The sequence below is a fragment of the Bacillus rossius genome, chromosome 2, assembly GCF_032445375.1.
Source record: "Bacillus rossius redtenbacheri isolate Brsri chromosome 2, Brsri_v3, whole genome shotgun sequence".
Lineage (NCBI taxonomy): Eukaryota > Metazoa > Arthropoda > Insecta > Phasmatodea > Bacillidae > Bacillus > Bacillus rossius.
This window is the reverse complement of record NC_086331.1, coordinates 126342679-126359719: the sequence shown is the minus strand read 5'-3', so window position 1 is coordinate 126359719 and position 17041 is coordinate 126342679. Positions and strand designations below refer to the sequence as shown.

The window sequence follows — 17041 nt, the reverse complement described above, 5'->3', positions numbered from 1 at the left end:
AAAACCTTCAGATGAACTATAAGCCAATCGCAGAAGCAACATAAAGGTACAGTTGTTTGGATTCTAGCATATCGTGAAATGAATACGCGAATTTTTTTCGGTCTCTAGGGATTGGCACTTAAGCAATGGGTAGAGACATGCAAAATTCGCGGATTCATTTCGCGATAGGCTAGCATCAAAACAACTATACCTTCGTACCGCTTCTGCGATTGGCCCACATTTTATCCGGGGAACTGCGAGCCAATGGGAAACACTAAACCAAGAAAGTGCCGAATTACGGACAGCCTAGTTGAGACGTCTCACGCGTCAGTAGCCAATGAACAGGTGTCATTTCCGCGAGTATTTAAAGGACTGTGGAGTCTATCCTGGAGGTCAATGAATCCGCGAATTTTGCAGGTCTCTAGCAATGGGGAGGGGGCCCGACAGGATTATTTGTCCCCAGGCCCTTAGTGTCTGCGGACAGTGTGCGCGCAGGGGTTGACGTGGGCTCAGGGTGTTCGCTGGGAACAGTACCCCGGGGGAAGGCAGGGCGGCACACTCACATTTGGGCCGGCGGCGCGCGGCGCTGACGCGGCGGCTGTCGCGGAAGTACTGGTTGATGATGACGGAGCCCTTCTTGGACAGCTGCTGCTTCTGGCGCGGCGGAGCGCGGTCGGCGGGCAGTGCCGGCGGGGGCTCTGCCGCGGACACCGTGCAGTAGGAGCCGCCGAACAGGCCGCACAGACCCAGGTCCTTCATGTCGGGGCGTCGGGGCGCGCGAGCTGACAGTATTCCGCCGGGCGGCTGCTGCGAGCTCCGTTGCGCGGGCGACAACAGACGAGTAAACCCGGCCGGGCGCGCGAAGCCCGCTCATATAGAAGCAACACCGGGTCTACCCTCCCTTCTGGCGGCGGGGGGTGTCTCCGGGGAAAACCCCCGGCCCCTGCTCCCCCCCTCCCCCCTTTCACCCTCACCCTGCCCTGCCCGCCAATCAGGAGCGGCCGGCCGCGATGGACAGGATTCCTCCTCCCCCTCCCCTCCTCCACCGCAACCAGTCTGACCGGGCCCGCCGCGCGGAACACAGTCGGCGAGGTCAGGTTCGCGAGCCAAAGATAGAGAGAAAGAGAGACGGCGGTCAACTCTGGCCCTGAGGAGCGCGAGCGGGTGAAACACCGCCCAGGACTGCGTGACGCCGTCTCAGAAGCGCGGCTCTTACGGCGGCAACTGAAACCACAGTTTAACTGGACACGCGTCGTCATGAAGCCTTCTTTTTTACAGACGAGAGAGAGCCAAACGCCCGATCGTGCATCTTCGTTTTTTTTTTGACGTGACAACGTCTAATAAATCGATGAACGCCGGCTTGCACGCACGAAAGAGTGTCCCGTTACGCTCATTGTACGCTTGCGCCGCATCTATCTCTCTTCCACTCGATTGGAACAACCATCGATTTGACCTTTTTCGAGGCACATTAAACTTGAAACACTCCCATTCGTTTCCTACTTTTCCTATCATCGTCCTATCCTCAACAGAATAACACAGATTGGAAGAAGTTAAATAGCAAACATGTATAAAAGTTATAGTTAAAAATAAATTACGTTGTCACGTTAAACTATCGTCCGTAAACCGACTTTACAGACAACCAATTTTTTTTTGTTCATTGTAAATAAATATGCCGGTGTTGATAAAAGGATACTAATGGTCAATTAGGTTAGGTTAGCTACATTATAAATACTTTAATACATTGTGGACGGTTGATTTGGTTAGGACAGCTACATTAAATATACGGAGAAAAAAAAAGCATTAACTTCGGGGAACTTCGGGTTTTGCCTCTCTCGCCTGTGAAAAAAGGCTTCCCGTGTCGTCATCTGTTGGGTGGCCGAATAACAACAAACAAAAAAAAAAAAAAAACTCGGACGTGAGGTTGAAATCCAAAGTTTGGAAATGTTAAATTAACTGCTTGAAGACAGATTCCCAAGTAACAGAGATTTAATCTGTGCGAGAAACATTAAATGCTGTTTTGTAATTAAAAAAAATTAATATATAATATTAGGAGATGCAGAATTGCTGGCATGCCACACCACGAATTATGTGGCTACCAAAATAAAGTGAAATAATGTCCACTGTTTAGTTTACTGATAGTAGCTTAGGCATTACTTCTCACTTACAGCCATGATAGTAATATGTTATGAAAATTAATATCTAGCGAGTGGGCCCAGAACTACTTCAAAAAACTAGGTCACAATCTCGGCAATTAGAGTCTCTCCCCCCCCCCCCCACCCAAAATGGGTGATCTCAGAATCGAAAACGAGACCACATAAGTAAATTTGCACTCGTTTACCCAGATGTGGAAACACAGGGAAAGAACTGCTTGTGAGTGTCCATCAAGCTTTCTGCCAGGCAAAAAAAAAATTTAAGAATACATACATGTTTAAACAATTACTGATAGATCATCTACCAATTTAACACCCATGTTTAGAACTAACTAAAAACATATAACATAATGTATTAAATAAAAAAATTAAAATTTAACAACATAAAAACTTTAAACATATTGAATATTGTTTTTTTAATACACAATATTAAAATTTAATTAAGTACTAACACAAATACCTGCAGCTACCAAAACTGAATGAATAAATAAGGGCTTAAGAACTCGTCGACATTGGTGAGTGGTGATGGGAAGATAATAGGGCACTGACGGAATATATGGGTAAGAACTGGAAGCACTCCGAGAAATCACACCGACTCACAGCAACGTCTGCTGCGTTTCCGAAATGCGGAAAAAGCCTTTAATTTTCTCCCCGCAGAAAATCGAATACTGGTTGATTTATGACCAGTTGCACCATTCTTCTCTTCGATCCGCGACCCTATGATCTTAGCCCAAGAATGATCTCTGGTTCTCTCCTCTAAATGTTCCGCCAACACATACTGGGACTACACGAGAAGCCTAAGATGTCCATCAAGTTCTGTCCCTGCCCGAAGACGCCCGAATATTCACCTTAATATTTACGTCTACAATAGTCCGAACCTGTGCGTGGTCCGTGTCATTATCCGAATGTGAGTGACGTCACATTGTCTCACCGAAAACTGCCCTGTCCACAATTGCGATGTCCGATGTCCGAATGTATTGATTTCTAAAGTTGTTACCAGTGCCAAACCAAATGTTTTTTTGTTTATTGTTTTGATGCTTTGTAGTTTGAGATTGAACTTATGAAAGTTGTGGGAGTTCAATATTATATATTTATTCAGTAAGGCAAAGTGGCTCTTCTTGACTTACAACACCTTCCATTTCCTTCAATAACAAAAACAAACACCACGTTTTCAAACGGGAACCGGAAATTCAAATATCGTGAGTGTTCTGTTCTTTTTCTGTGTCCGAAGTACACAGGTTGGGACAAAAAGTTCAAATTGACGAATGTCTTCGGACCAGATAGGTTCGGACCTTCGCCCACTTGACGCATGACGTCAGAGGGTCACGTGGACCAATCAGCGACGAGTGTCCTTCGGACACAGTTTAGGACATTGCTATTGTAGACGGGCCTTTAATCAGCCTGCACGAAGTCTGTGAAAATGCCGGCCATGTATGCTGTGCTGTGTCGACCCGAGAAGTGGTTCACAGCGCAGTTCCCAATGATCTTCGCTCACAGCACAATGGCGCAGCAGGAAAAGTAGTCGAACTAGGATCAAAGATCAAACCAGCTCTTTACTCGAGATCACGTCTGAGCTGCAGTGGTGCAACCGGCCATTACTGGGAGTCGAGCTGTCTGCTCATTCAACCACCGTCATCGAAAACGACGTAGCGTCAAGGGCGATACCTGTACGCGCTTCAAGTGAATGGTCACCTCTGCCATGGTGTAAGGAAGGGGAGGTGAGACCGTGCTCAGGTTTACCCCCTCCACGCGCTCCCTCGCTACGTCACCTTGGTTGTAGCCAGCGCTCTTCTTCCAGGCGCTTCCCATCCATCGTGCGAACCTTTGTTATTGTTGGTGCTTACATAATACTGAGTGCTTTTATGTAGCTGTGCAGTGTTCGGATTTCACAATCATTTCAAAACGACTCGATATTCTGGCATAAAATATTTTTATTTTCCAAAAATATGAATACCTTTGCAATAAGTAGGTGAACGTATGCAAAAGGTAGTACAAATTCTGTGTTAGCAGAGGTAAGTTTAAAAACAAACGTGATTTGAAGTAGAAATGTCACTTGTTTTACAAAACGAGAATTTATTTTTAATTTTTTTTTGTATAATTAACTGTAGGTTAATATTAGGTCAAGGAATATATTTCGTGCAAAATACTGAGTTATTATCTATAATAATAAAGTCTTTCGCGGTAAAAAGGTTATTTATTGAATGATTTTATTAAAAATTATATTTAAACGTATACATACACATTATTAAAAACTCACATCAATGGTTTTTAAAATGTTTGTGTGTTCGGGCATCAGCGAGAACTACAGAATTTACTTCAATTTAACTTTTTTTCTTGTTTGTTATAGAATTAACCTAGATACTAGGTTGTGTAGCATTAATAAAAGGGGGGGGGGGGGGGAAATATTTCATCAATGCATGTAAACAAATCGAATTAAAGTAGGAATGTGAACCCCCTATACATCAAAAAGAAACCTGCGCATTTTTTCTATTGTTTAAAATGTTCTCTTTAATGGAGTGGGTAGGGCGTATGATATCATTGCGTTTAAATATATTTAAGTATACACGCAAAACCGTGAGATAAGAATTATAAAATACACCAAAAAAGAAACAGGCTTACATACAGCCACTTTTGAAATTCGAGGCCTAATATGTTTGTTTTAAATGAATTCGTATTGGCTTTGGAAGAAGTTAATTTTTTATTTCATTACGATATATATTTAACTTAATAATGTTAATGCAAACTACCGCTCAAAATGCGGTGCGTGAAAGGGAATTACTTTTCTAGTTATATGTGATGATACTGATTTTAATAATATGTTAGTTACTTAAAGATATTTTAAGATTTCAGCATAACAATCTGCTTGTGCTGTGTTATGTTGTTGGTTTACACACAAAATGAAAATTAACGTAAATGAATTCATTGTCATGTACTTTTGACTTAGCCAATATTTTTTTTCCATTCAAGCGTTTAGATAATGGTACAATTTGTTTAAGAGTTTGTGTTTTACGCCTTAAATAGCATTTAACGCTTTAAAAAAAATGACTTTTTAAACACTTACAAATAAAGTTTGCAGGGACCATCGCTCAGTACATTCTCAGCGTATCTAATGCCTGCAAGCTGTTTTTGCTGAATACTGTAGAGCTATTTGGTTTAATAATATGTTTTAAATATATTTTTTAATATATTTTCTATCATTATTTATCCTTTTGTTTATTGTTTGTAACTAAATAAAATTAAAATTAGTAAATTAATAAAAAAAACGCTTATGCTTATGTAAATTACTAATAAGTATTTATAGAAACTTTATTTTGTGAGAGTTTTTTTTTGTAATATGTGTGTATTATTCCTTGTCGCCTGCATCCTGAATGTTTATTATTTTATTAATATGCATAATAAATATTTTCCAAATATTTTCATTCCAATTCCCATTACCATTCTGTCGTTTTATGTAAAAAAAATATATATATTTTTTTGTAAATGCTGACATTCATGGCCATTGCGGTATCTAGATAAATACAAGACCCAGTCAACATTTTGAAGTGATGAAACAGCCGAAAAATATTGCTTCGTTAATTTTATTATTAATATAAACCCCGTGTTTTGATACTAATATATTTATTTAAACTGTATGTTCTGAATGCATGCTATACAATGCACATAACAAAGTATTTTGACGCTTCGTGGTCACTCTCACTATTCACACGATTGTGAATGAACTGTCTCTGCGTCGTATTCCCGTAAGCGCGCTGCGTGTGGACCGGGCGGTGCGACCAAGGTGACGTAGTGCGCAGTGGAGGACGAGTTTGGGCGGCCGGACGGCTTCACCTGCCCTTCCTTACACCATGACCTCTACGCACAAGGCAGTGAGTGAGCTGGTGAGCGGCTACTACGGAACTTTAAGGGGGCGCCTCCCATTTCAGGTCATGATTTTATAATTATATTAATCACTGATCAACTTTTAGACTTTTTTCAATTGTTTAACTTCCACGAAATTAAACATATATACAGCACATACATTCTGCATAATTAGCTGCCAAAGTTACATTTTTAACGTTTTTGGGTTTTACAAATAGGGAAAATTTAATCTATTGCAGAACTGAAACTTTTTAGGTTTAACTGAAATGCCACTGGCTACTCTATTTCTATCACAAAAACTCATTATTTCATGTTTATTGGCGGTCAAGATCGTAACAAATTTGAGTATTTTAAAATGCCAGGTAAAATTAATTAACATTTTCTGAAAGAAATTCAAACCATTTCTTGAAGCAGCCAGTGGCATTTCAGTTAAACCTAAAAAGTTTCAGTTTTGCAATAAATTAAATTCTCGTTATTTGTACAACCCATAAACGTTAAAAATGTAACTTTGGCAGCTAATTGTGTAAAATGTATGCGCTGTATATATTTTTCATTTCGTGAAAGTTAAACAATTCAAAAAGTCTACAAGTTTATCTGTAATTACTGTAAATATAAATTCTTGACCTGAAATGGGAGGCAACCCCTTAAGCTGCTACCGTTGGGAAGTGGTGTTACACAATTAAGCATAAATCCCTTGGGTTTTTAAAATTTCCAGCTTGGAGATAAAGCTCAAAGTAATATTTAGGTATACGAAAGCTGTTCAAAGTTGTCTGAAGTATATTTTTATTTTGAGCGGAACCAATTACACAATCAAGTGATTAAGTTACCTGTATCTATTCAAAACCCTCTACATCACAACTAAGCGCTACCATTAGCGTCATAAAGCCAGAATACAACTAATTATTTTAAATACAGTGTGCCCATAAAATAATTTCCCAGTTATAAATATTATTAGCACCAACTGTAAGCGTTGTAGAGTTATAATTTAAGTTAGCAATTAAAGAGTACCTAAAACCGTTTTAGATAAGTGCATGCGCGGGTACTGCTTTGTAGTTTTATCGCTTGCAGCGCCACCTACGCAAAATGGCGACTCCTGAGCGTAAAGCGTTTTATGTTCTGCAATTCGCCGTTAGTGAATCTGTAATTACAGTCCTCCCCATTGGAATCGCTTTGTACGAGAGTGGTTGAACATCCAAGTCCCTGACTGTTGTGATTGGTCGTAATGGTCGAGACGACAGCTCTTTTCCGCTGGCCTCCACGTTAAACTGACATAAAGCCAATTCGATTTTTTTTTTACTTTGGGGCTTCATAAAAGATCGTGTATACGTTTCGCAGCTACCTAATGATTTGACAGAGTTGAGGCACAGAATTGATAAGGCTTTTATTGCTTCCATTACTACGGATGTGTTTACCAAAGTGTGGGAAGACTTGGACTTCAGTTTGGATGTGTGCCGTCATTCTAAAGGTGCACATAATGGACATTTTTAAGAAGAACTAGGGTATTTGACCTTCGATGTTATCTATGATTGGTTATAAATAGTCAAAATTAAACTGTTATAATATACCATTGAATCTGAGACATTCTTTTATGGACACTCTATATATTAATTTATGTTGAGTGTCTTAGGATAGTCGGCCAATGGTAAACTGAGAGCCAACCAAATGCCTTGGGGTGACTTATTTATTGGAACGTCTTATAATATTTTGATAGTAGCGATAGTTGCAGACAGCTGAATGCTCATAATTTTCGCAGGCTTTCACGGCCATTTTCTGAAGTAGCTTGGCTTCTGGGTTGTAGCCGTGTCCTTGGCGATAAATTCACCGACGTTTCGGTCGACATTGCAGTCGCCATCATCAGGGAGCAGTCACCTACGGTAGGTATCTACTGTAGGTACTGTAGGTACTGTATATAATGCAGTACTCAGCAAGTAACTGATCCCTGATGATGACGACTACAATGTCGACAGAAACGTCGGTGAATTTATCGCCAAGGACACGGCTACAACCCAGAAGCCAAGCTACTCCAGCTGAATGCTCAGCCAAGATGACAAATACCTGCTGAAAACGTTGGATACCAGAAAGCCTATTATTTTTGAAAGATTTGTGCAATGGGAGTGCATGACTTGATGTAGGCTTTTGGACATACGCTATTGCTATGCTCATGTATGTCTGTAGAGGAAAACTACAAAATCACAAATGACAAAAACACAAATTAAGCAAAAAATTGCTGTTGTCAGGATATAAATGCCACACAATACTCCAAAACAGGAATATGGTCAACAATCAAAGAAAAGCAAAGAAAAATTGACTAACAAAACGAAAAAACCGCCACAAATGATGACAGCACAAAAATACCGGACCCAAAAAAATTCAGCACAAGCACATTTTTTTTACATTCTTTTTTGGAAAACTGTTGTGTTTGTTTCGTCTTTTCGTTTTGCTGTGTTTTGTCTGGTTTCAACTGTTGTGCTCAATTTTTTTGGGTTCGGTATTTTTGTGCTGTCATCATTTGTGGGGTTTTTTTCGTTTTGTGAGTCCATTTTTCTTCGCTATTCTTTGTTTGTTGACCATATTCCTGTTTTGGAGTATTGTGTGGCGTTTATATCCTGACAACAGCAATTTTTTGCTTAATTTGTGTTTTTGTCATTTGTGATTCTGTACTTTTGTTCTACAGACATACATGAACATGAGTATAGCAATGGCGTATGTACAAAAGCCTACATCAAACCAGAAAGCCTGCAGTGTTACTTCCGTCGCATTTGAAACGGATAAGAGCTGGCGGGGAAGGGCCGGGCTCATAATCACGCGGTAGTGGCACCTCACCTTGGAGCCATCCCGAGAGAGAAACAGTTGGTTATGTCGTCCTTGGAGCCGTGCGGGCAGTCTCTACACGCGCGGCTGGGAGTGAGATGGATGGTGGAGTCAGGAAGGCCCTGCCACGGTCACGCAGGTTGGTTTGACATTTGCATCCCCGTAAACCCAACGACGACAGCGCCGAACTCGGGAAGCCTATGATGTACATTCTATATTGCACAGACCCGAATACTCACGTTGGCAAGCCTTCTTTTCACAGACGAGAGAGCCAAACCCGAATTTCCCCGAAGTTCATGCTCGATTTTTTTTTCCGTTCTATATCATTGTACAAACCGGTGAGGCATTACATTTTGCGGTCGATTAGGATAGGTTAGGTACATTATAAATACTTTAAAACATTGTGGAAGGTTGGTTATATTAGGTAAGTATAGCTACTTTAAAAATACTGTAAAATTATTTTATGGTTGCTTAGCAAAAAACTTTTTAATATGTAGCTATCCAGGGATAGGAAACCGTTTACATGATTTCACATTATCTTTAATGTAGCCATCCTAACCAAATCAACCGTCCACAATGTTTTAAAGTATTTATAATTTAGCTAACCTAACCTAATTGACCATTAGTTATCATGAGTTGTATATTGATTTACAATGAACAAAAAAAAAAAAACCAAGATGCACGATCGGACGTTTGGCTCTCTCGTCTGTGAAAAGAGGGCTTGCCAACGTGAGTATTCGGGTCTATGGAATATAGAATGTACATCATAGGCTTCCCGCCGAACTCGTACAGTAGCGGTGCACTTAACGATTCACTTAACTGTCAACCACTGTGAAAGTGGAAGGTTGAGGGCGAACAAAAGGTTTATTAAAGAAACAATATATAAACACATGAAGCGTGGCCGTTTGCAATAACTATATATTTTTTGACGTGACAACGTCTAATAAATCGATGAACAACGGCTGCACGCACGAAAAAGTGTCCCGTTACGCACATTGTCCCGTTACGCTGTGTCCAGTTACGCTCATTGTACGCTTGCGCCGCATCTATCTCACTTCCACTTGATTGGAACAACCATCGATTTGACTTTTTCGAGGCACATTAAACTTGAAACACTCTCATTCGTTTCCTAATTTTCCTATCATCGTCCTATCCTTAACAGCATAACACAGAGTGGAAGAAGTTAAATAGCAAACATGTATAAAAGTTAAAGTTCAATAATCTCTTCGTTAAAGTATAAACATATTTGAATGAATGAGTGCAAATAAAAGTAAATTTATCAATTAAATTGTAGATTTCATTTCACTCCTTTTTTGTATCGATAGAAAATAGTGATAACTCAATAAAAATGATTCAATTTTATTCATAAAAGTATGCAATCATTTCATCAATGTTTTGTTATGACGTTGTCACGTTAAAATATCGTCCGTAAACCGACTTTACAGACAACCAATTTTTTTAAATAGAATCACGATCTGTGGTAAAGCCCGTTTCCTTCATTTTATTTTATTTGTGATTATAAGTGTATTTGTGTTTCGGGGAAATATCCATGTGTTTGACGTAAGATTCAGTCACTCACAGTACATCTGGCCACAAGGATGAGACTTGGCTGTGGGGGTGGAGCCTAGGAGTTTGAGCGGTGATGGTTGGTGGACCTGGCGAGCCCGGGCCACGGGATAGGCTCCCGCCAATGAGGAGGCAGTCTCGTTATCGCCTCGAAGAAGGGTCATGACACCGTCCAGTGTTTCATCCAGTTGTGCCAAAATTCCAAAGCTATCGGCGAAGAACTTCCTGAGATTTAAGATTCCAAACGAATCAACATTAAAATTTTTTTTATTTATTAAGAAGAAGATATGTACTCTACTCCTTTTGAGAAAATCCTGTTTCATAAACCGGGATAAATTTCATGACTTGCATTTCATACCGTTAAGCGGTAAGCTTCAAGTGTTCGTACAAACTGTTTGATGCAATCCTAAACTGTCAATGAGCCACATGCAAAGTCATGCTGATGGGTAGTCTTCATACAGGTGTTAACTAACCTCTCTCGAAGTGTCAGTTGCAGCCTCTTCTTTGTGGTTTGCCACTTGGAAATTACTAGCATGCATTAAAGCTTTGTTTTCGCCGTGCACAGTAGAACAAGAACTGCCGTTGATTCCCGAACCAAATTACACGAAATACGTTCTTTTGCGGGAAAATAAGGAAATTACTTTGGTAACAGAAATCCTACAAAATCGAATATGCAAACTGTAATTTTATTACTGATAAATTCCGTTTAAGGGGGAAAATAAATTCACTACAAAAGTATACCCGAAATTAATTGACGGCGCTTCCTGCATATTTATGTTGTATTTGTGATTGTGCTGTTTGTAAGAATTGCCTAGATTGTTAATGCAATTGGGAAATTCAGCATTTTCCGGCCAAAACCATGCAAAGCTGTCTGACGCTTAGTGTAACGTAGCATGTAAATTAGGACTATCTGTGAAGACTTTTGCAGTTGGACGGTGATGTTCAGGGGGTGAAACTGTCTCTGGAAATTGGTTTTAATTATGTCTTGCTTCATTTCGGTGAGATATCTGATGCAAGAGCTATGACATTTTCCCAACGAGATAAATTTTCGGATTTCTGGTCAAATTACAATGGGTCAAACAACTGTTAGTTAAAAAACGTTTCACTGAAACGACCTCCGACAAAATATCTGACGTTGTACTGCGTGTCAGTGAAATATTTTTCAATCTACTACCTGTCGGTTAAATTACTTTTGGTAAAACGACAGTCGGTGTACTGCCTCTCAGTGAAAAAAAAAAATTGCATTCTACTGCCTGTCAGTTAAATGACTTTTAGGCAAAACCACTGTCGGCATACTGCCTGTCAGTCAAACAATTATCAATCTACTGCCTGTCGTTAAAATGACTTACGGCAAAACGACTTCAGTATACTGCCTGTCAGCCAAACAATTTTCAATCTACTGCCTGTCGGTTAAATGACTTACGGCAAAACGACTTTCAGTATACTGCCTGTCAGTCAAACAATTTTCAATCTACTGCCTGTCGTTAAAATGACTTACGGCAAAACGACTTCAGTATACTGCCTGTCAGCCAAACAGTTTTCAATCTACTGCCTGTCGGTTAAATGACTTACGGCAAAACTTCAGTATACTGCCTGTCAGCCAAATAATTTTCAATCTACTGCCTGTCGGTGAAATGACTTTCGGCAAAACGACAGTTGGCGTACTACCTGTCAGTCAAACTATTTTCTGTCTACTGCCACGGCACCGACCTGAGCAGCACTGCTGACGAATAATAAACACTTTGGGTTATCGATCGTTTTCAATTTTGGATTATAATGTACATTGCATGCCTGTTATCGCTATTTAGAACTCGTTCAATAAAACATTATGAGAACAAAAGTTATTGCGCGTGTACTAAAATATAAAATTTAAGTATGGTTGGCGGTGGTATGTACCATCGATGTGTTCTGATTGCAAATATGGTCAAATAAAAAAAAATGCGTCATAATGAATTCAATGCCCGAGTTCAGTGGTGTTTTTTCCCTTACAAGAGATAAGTCCGTAACAATATTTTAAAAAAATAATAATATAATCCACATCACTACCCAATCCTGCAAGTTAGATAAAAGCGCGTTTTCTTTTCTAAATTCTAGTGAAGGTCACGCATTTGAAAGCTTGCTATAACGTCAGAACCTTGTTTTAAATGCACGGAAAAGTACTGGCCGCAGTACCGGCAGCAACAGGCAATTTCGCATTCAGTAAGAATTCTATTGTCTGGCGGACCACAGAATTGAGAAGAGCAGAGCTTGGAAAAGTTCCCACGCGTATATGTACGTGAGCGTGGCGACTGTAACGTTACGTAATCTTTAATGGAATTGCTCCCGCCGTCAGAATTTCACCATGCGAATAAAAACTGCGTCAATATTTAAGTTACGGAACGCAACTAAAGAAAAAAAAACACTAAATATATTTACTTATAATTTTATTCACGTAAATCCGTGAACAAGCGCTAAATAGTTTTATGATAAAGTTCACAAAATGAACTGCCTCCAAATCCATAGTTGTGTCCTACGAATGTGAAATTAATTAATTAAAAGGATTTGTACTTATGGCATCTAACTAGAGTACGCCGGGAAGCATAAAAGTAATGGTTATAAAGCTTGTTGTTGCTTCAAACTGTACGGTTCTGCGTCGAAGTCGTGAATAAACTGTACTAGGATGCTATAATAATTCTTATATAATTTATACTTATTAAAACATTAATCCCAATGACAAAGAAAAAGAAAAGACAGTGTGACGCAACATCAACGATAAAAAAAGATTTGATACTATGGTAGTATCTATACCTCAAACTAAATTATTATTTTTAAACATATGCCGTTACAATTTTGATAATTGACATGACTTTGTAAGCTACCATGCTCTTATTTTTACTAGCGATACTGCATGCAATGTTTCATGATATTGATAAAGTTATGAGAAATGAATACAAAATTAAAATTAACTAAATAAATAAGTCATTGACATTAAACAGATGAATAAGAATTTAGTTATAAAATGCATTCTTTTTAAATTGCAGTTATATTTAATCTTTTTTCGAAAAAAAAAACAGTTATATCATTGACTCAGTCCAAAAAAGTGTGGCTTAGAATTTAAAGAAACCTAGAGTCGTGAAAAATATAAGTGTTTATCGTAGAAAAAGCATTTTCGGCTTTTAAGATGTGTTGTTACTGACGGATGATGAAAATTCTGCGGACATAAATTAACATAGATAAATTTATAAGTAATTCCTGAAGAGGTCATTCGCTTGAGGGTATGTTGAAACAAAAGAAGGAAAACTATAGTTGGAAGTACTTCCCCTATTTCAAGCCATTTGCGTTTGGCTAAATGAATTAGGGAAGGAATATTAGTGGTCAGGAAATGAATAGGACAACGGTGGTTTTACCTTAGTCTTGACACGTTGTCAGCAGTGATGGAGGCTCCTTCACACTTTCAAACTTCCCCTTCCAACACCTTCCAATAAAGTTTGTAAAATAATGTCGGAATGTAATGACGACACGGGAAACCTCATTAGCGAAGCCCTGTTTGTTTGAAAATATGTATGGCTTTAGTTTCTACGAAATATTTTGTGTGTGATACTGGTTATTAAATTAATTAGACGTTTGACGAAATCAGCGAATCACAATCGTGCCCAGCGAAAACGAAAATGGCTTCTGTTTCCCCTCTTAAGAATTTTTTTTTTGAACGGCGACGAACTCAAGGGTAAAATAACTAAAACTATGTTAGTACGAGTATCATGTGTAAAGTAATTACATATCTATAAAACCAACTGATGTGTCTGTAACTGTTAAAGATTGCAGGGAAGAAAAATTTACTATGCAGTGAGTACTATTTTATAAAAATTATTCACAGCATGCCACAAATTAGTGATCTTCTCGGCATCATCCCATTGTTTTTATTTATTCATACTTTTGATCAGTGTTCAGGCGCTCAGATTTAAAATTTAATTTTTAAATACAATGGACTGGCTCTAGTGACACCCGCCATTTTGTCGCCAGCATCACCTTCCCACTTAAGGGGGGTCCAAAATTCCTGTCCACGCACGTCAAAAATTTGGTATTACCTTATTAACTATAATTCAGATTTTTCATATTTAACCTTTTAATAAAGTTTTGAAATTATTTTTCCCTGTGCTCCGAATTTCAACGGGTGAGAATGTGCCGCAAATTATAAGATGCACTGATTTTCCTTCTGTACCCACCACTGCGGTAAAAGACATCCAGCTGTCCTCTCTTATAAATTTTCCTCATCTAACGAGGCAATCGTTCAATCCTATTTCTCCATTTCTCCATTTTTGACGTGACAACGTCTAATAAATCGATGAACGCCGGCTGCATGCACGAAAAAGTGTCCCGTTGCGCACATTGTCCCGTTACGCTGTGTTCCGTTACGTTCATTGTACGCTTGCGCCGCATCTATCTCTCTTCCACTCGATTGGAACAACCATCGATATGACTTTTTCGAGGCACATTAAACTTGAAACACTCCCATTCGTTTCCTACTTTTCCTATCATCGTCCTATCCTTAACAGAATAACACAGATTGGAAGAAGTTAAATAGCAAACATGTATAAAAGTTATAGTTAAAATAATCTCTTAGTTGAAGTAATAAAGATATTTGAATTAATGAGTGAAAATAAAAGTAAATTTATCAATTAAATTGTAGATTTCATTTCACTCCTTTGTATCCATACAAAATAGTGATAATTCATTAAAAAAAAATATTCATAAAAGTATGCAATCATTTCATCAATGTTTTATTACGACGTTGTCACGTTAAACTATCGTCCTTAAACCGACTTTACGGACAACCAATTTTTTATGTTAAAACACAACTCACGCCCTTTTCACACCCTTAAAAGTCGAAATCCAGAAAACTTAAAAAATATAATTTTTTTTTATCTCAGCGCTCTCTTGTTGTCTGTTTGCGTAGTGGGTCGCGGGTTCTGGCCCAAGATTGAACTTCTGTCTCCCGTCCCGTTCACTTCGTAGGACGGATGGGTCATGTCTTCTCCCGTTTCCTCGACCCCGCTGACGGAAGTCGTCAGTGGCTGATCCCCCAATCAACCGGCACGGAGCGGCCAAGTCGCACAGAATTCTAAATGCAGTAGCTCGTACAACTGTGTACAACACATTCCCCATTTCTGGACACACATGAAATTAGATCAGTAACAAAAATCAAGTCTTCCATTGGACTACGACGGCCTGGTTTCATCTAAAATCATTTGTTGTATCAAAAATAATTGACTAAAATAAGCACCTAAGCTTTAATTAAAGTCCGTTTGTTTCCTTTGTATTTACTTTCCAAATAATGAAGCTGCCCAGCAATTTTGTAATTCGAAATTACTAATTTCTTTTTTTTAACAGAATCTCTAATAAATAGGCAAACGTCCATTATACTTCTTGAACACGTGATAAACTGATAATATGTGGTTAGTTAAATAACTTGTTTGTCAGACTGGATTAATCACGAATGTGATTAAACAAAACAGAACAAGGTGAGAACAAACCTAAACATGTTTCTCACTTCTTGTCTTAGCCTTAAATAACTCCTAATGCCTTAAGCGAGACATAAAATAATACTCTAAGACACTTTATATAAAATCCACTTGTACAGGATACCTCGTATCTGTACATAGCAAAACTAGATTGATGCACACAGTCGCCACCTCTGGACAGACTACTTTTATTAAAGCCTTATCATTTAATTTTACCCAGCACGACCTTATCTCTTACCAGTTTCACTATGAGGAGACTGAGTGTGTCAACATGTGCTTTTAAAGTTGAAAGATGCACAAAAAATCATAACTTAAAAGTTTCCAATAATCATTTTCATGCATTATTTTAATGTTAAAATAAGATTAAAACTTAATAATTTGCGCTAGCTCAGCCCAATAATAAACTTTGATAGTACCTACTACAGCACTTAAAACATGATTGAGGTTATATGTCCAGTGTTATTTGATTAAGAAATTTAAAGCATTTTTTTTGACAAATTTTACCCCTTAAACATTTTTTTTTTTAATAATAGAGACGAAAACAGGACTTTCAGAGACGGACACATACAAGCAATCACACAACGCATACAATCATACAACAATCGACCATGGCTCTGTAGTAGCGAACTGTCCCAGCACTACTTGCAAGTAGTGTCTGCAGCCGCGGCAGTAGACCGAGAATCATTTCACCGACAGGCAGTAGACAGTCATTTTGCTGACAGTCATTTTACCGACAGTCGTTTAACCGAGTTTTTTTTACCAAAAAACCCGAATATTTTTCATTCTGAAAAAAAAAGTCTTAACTCTGGTCACAGATAGACAGGCACCAGACAGAATGTCACGATGCCGAAAGTCATTTAACCGAAAAGTCATTTGACCAACAGTCGTTTCTCAAACATTTAGGTCTAACAACTTTCGGTCTACTGCCGACTGCTACTCGAGTGTCGGGTGAGTGTCTTGGGAAAACTGTGAACAACTCGACACATGGCCACACATACGGTGTGCAGGGCTTAAGATAAAACCACACTATTTGAATCCTCCTCTAAAAGTCTGAGCGGGGTCTGTTTAATAAAAGGATTTAAAAATACACTGAAGGCGAGCGAGTAGTTTTGTTTCCGTATTTCGTTTTTAAACTGTTTTTGACGTGACAACGTCTAATAAATCGATGAACTCCGGCTG

General features: G+C 38.8%; 1 protein-coding gene across 3 annotated transcripts in view; it reads right to left on the bottom strand.

The window, feature by feature from the left end:
- The window catches only part of LOC134529791 (scavenger receptor class B member 1-like), a 259546-nt gene that overhangs the window by 132714 nt on the left and 109791 nt on the right, over positions 1-17041 (bottom strand). Inside the window, exon 1 of one of the 3 annotated variants that reach the window (XM_063364238.1) lies at positions 543-871. The exons of the other annotated variants lie outside the window; for them this stretch is intronic. Within the exon in view, the coding sequence (XP_063220308.1) occupies positions 543-738 (196 nt within the window). The 5' untranslated portion in view covers positions 739-871. Of the gene's footprint in view, positions 1-542; positions 872-17041 lie in introns of those variants that run through there. 3 annotated transcript variants of the gene reach the window in all.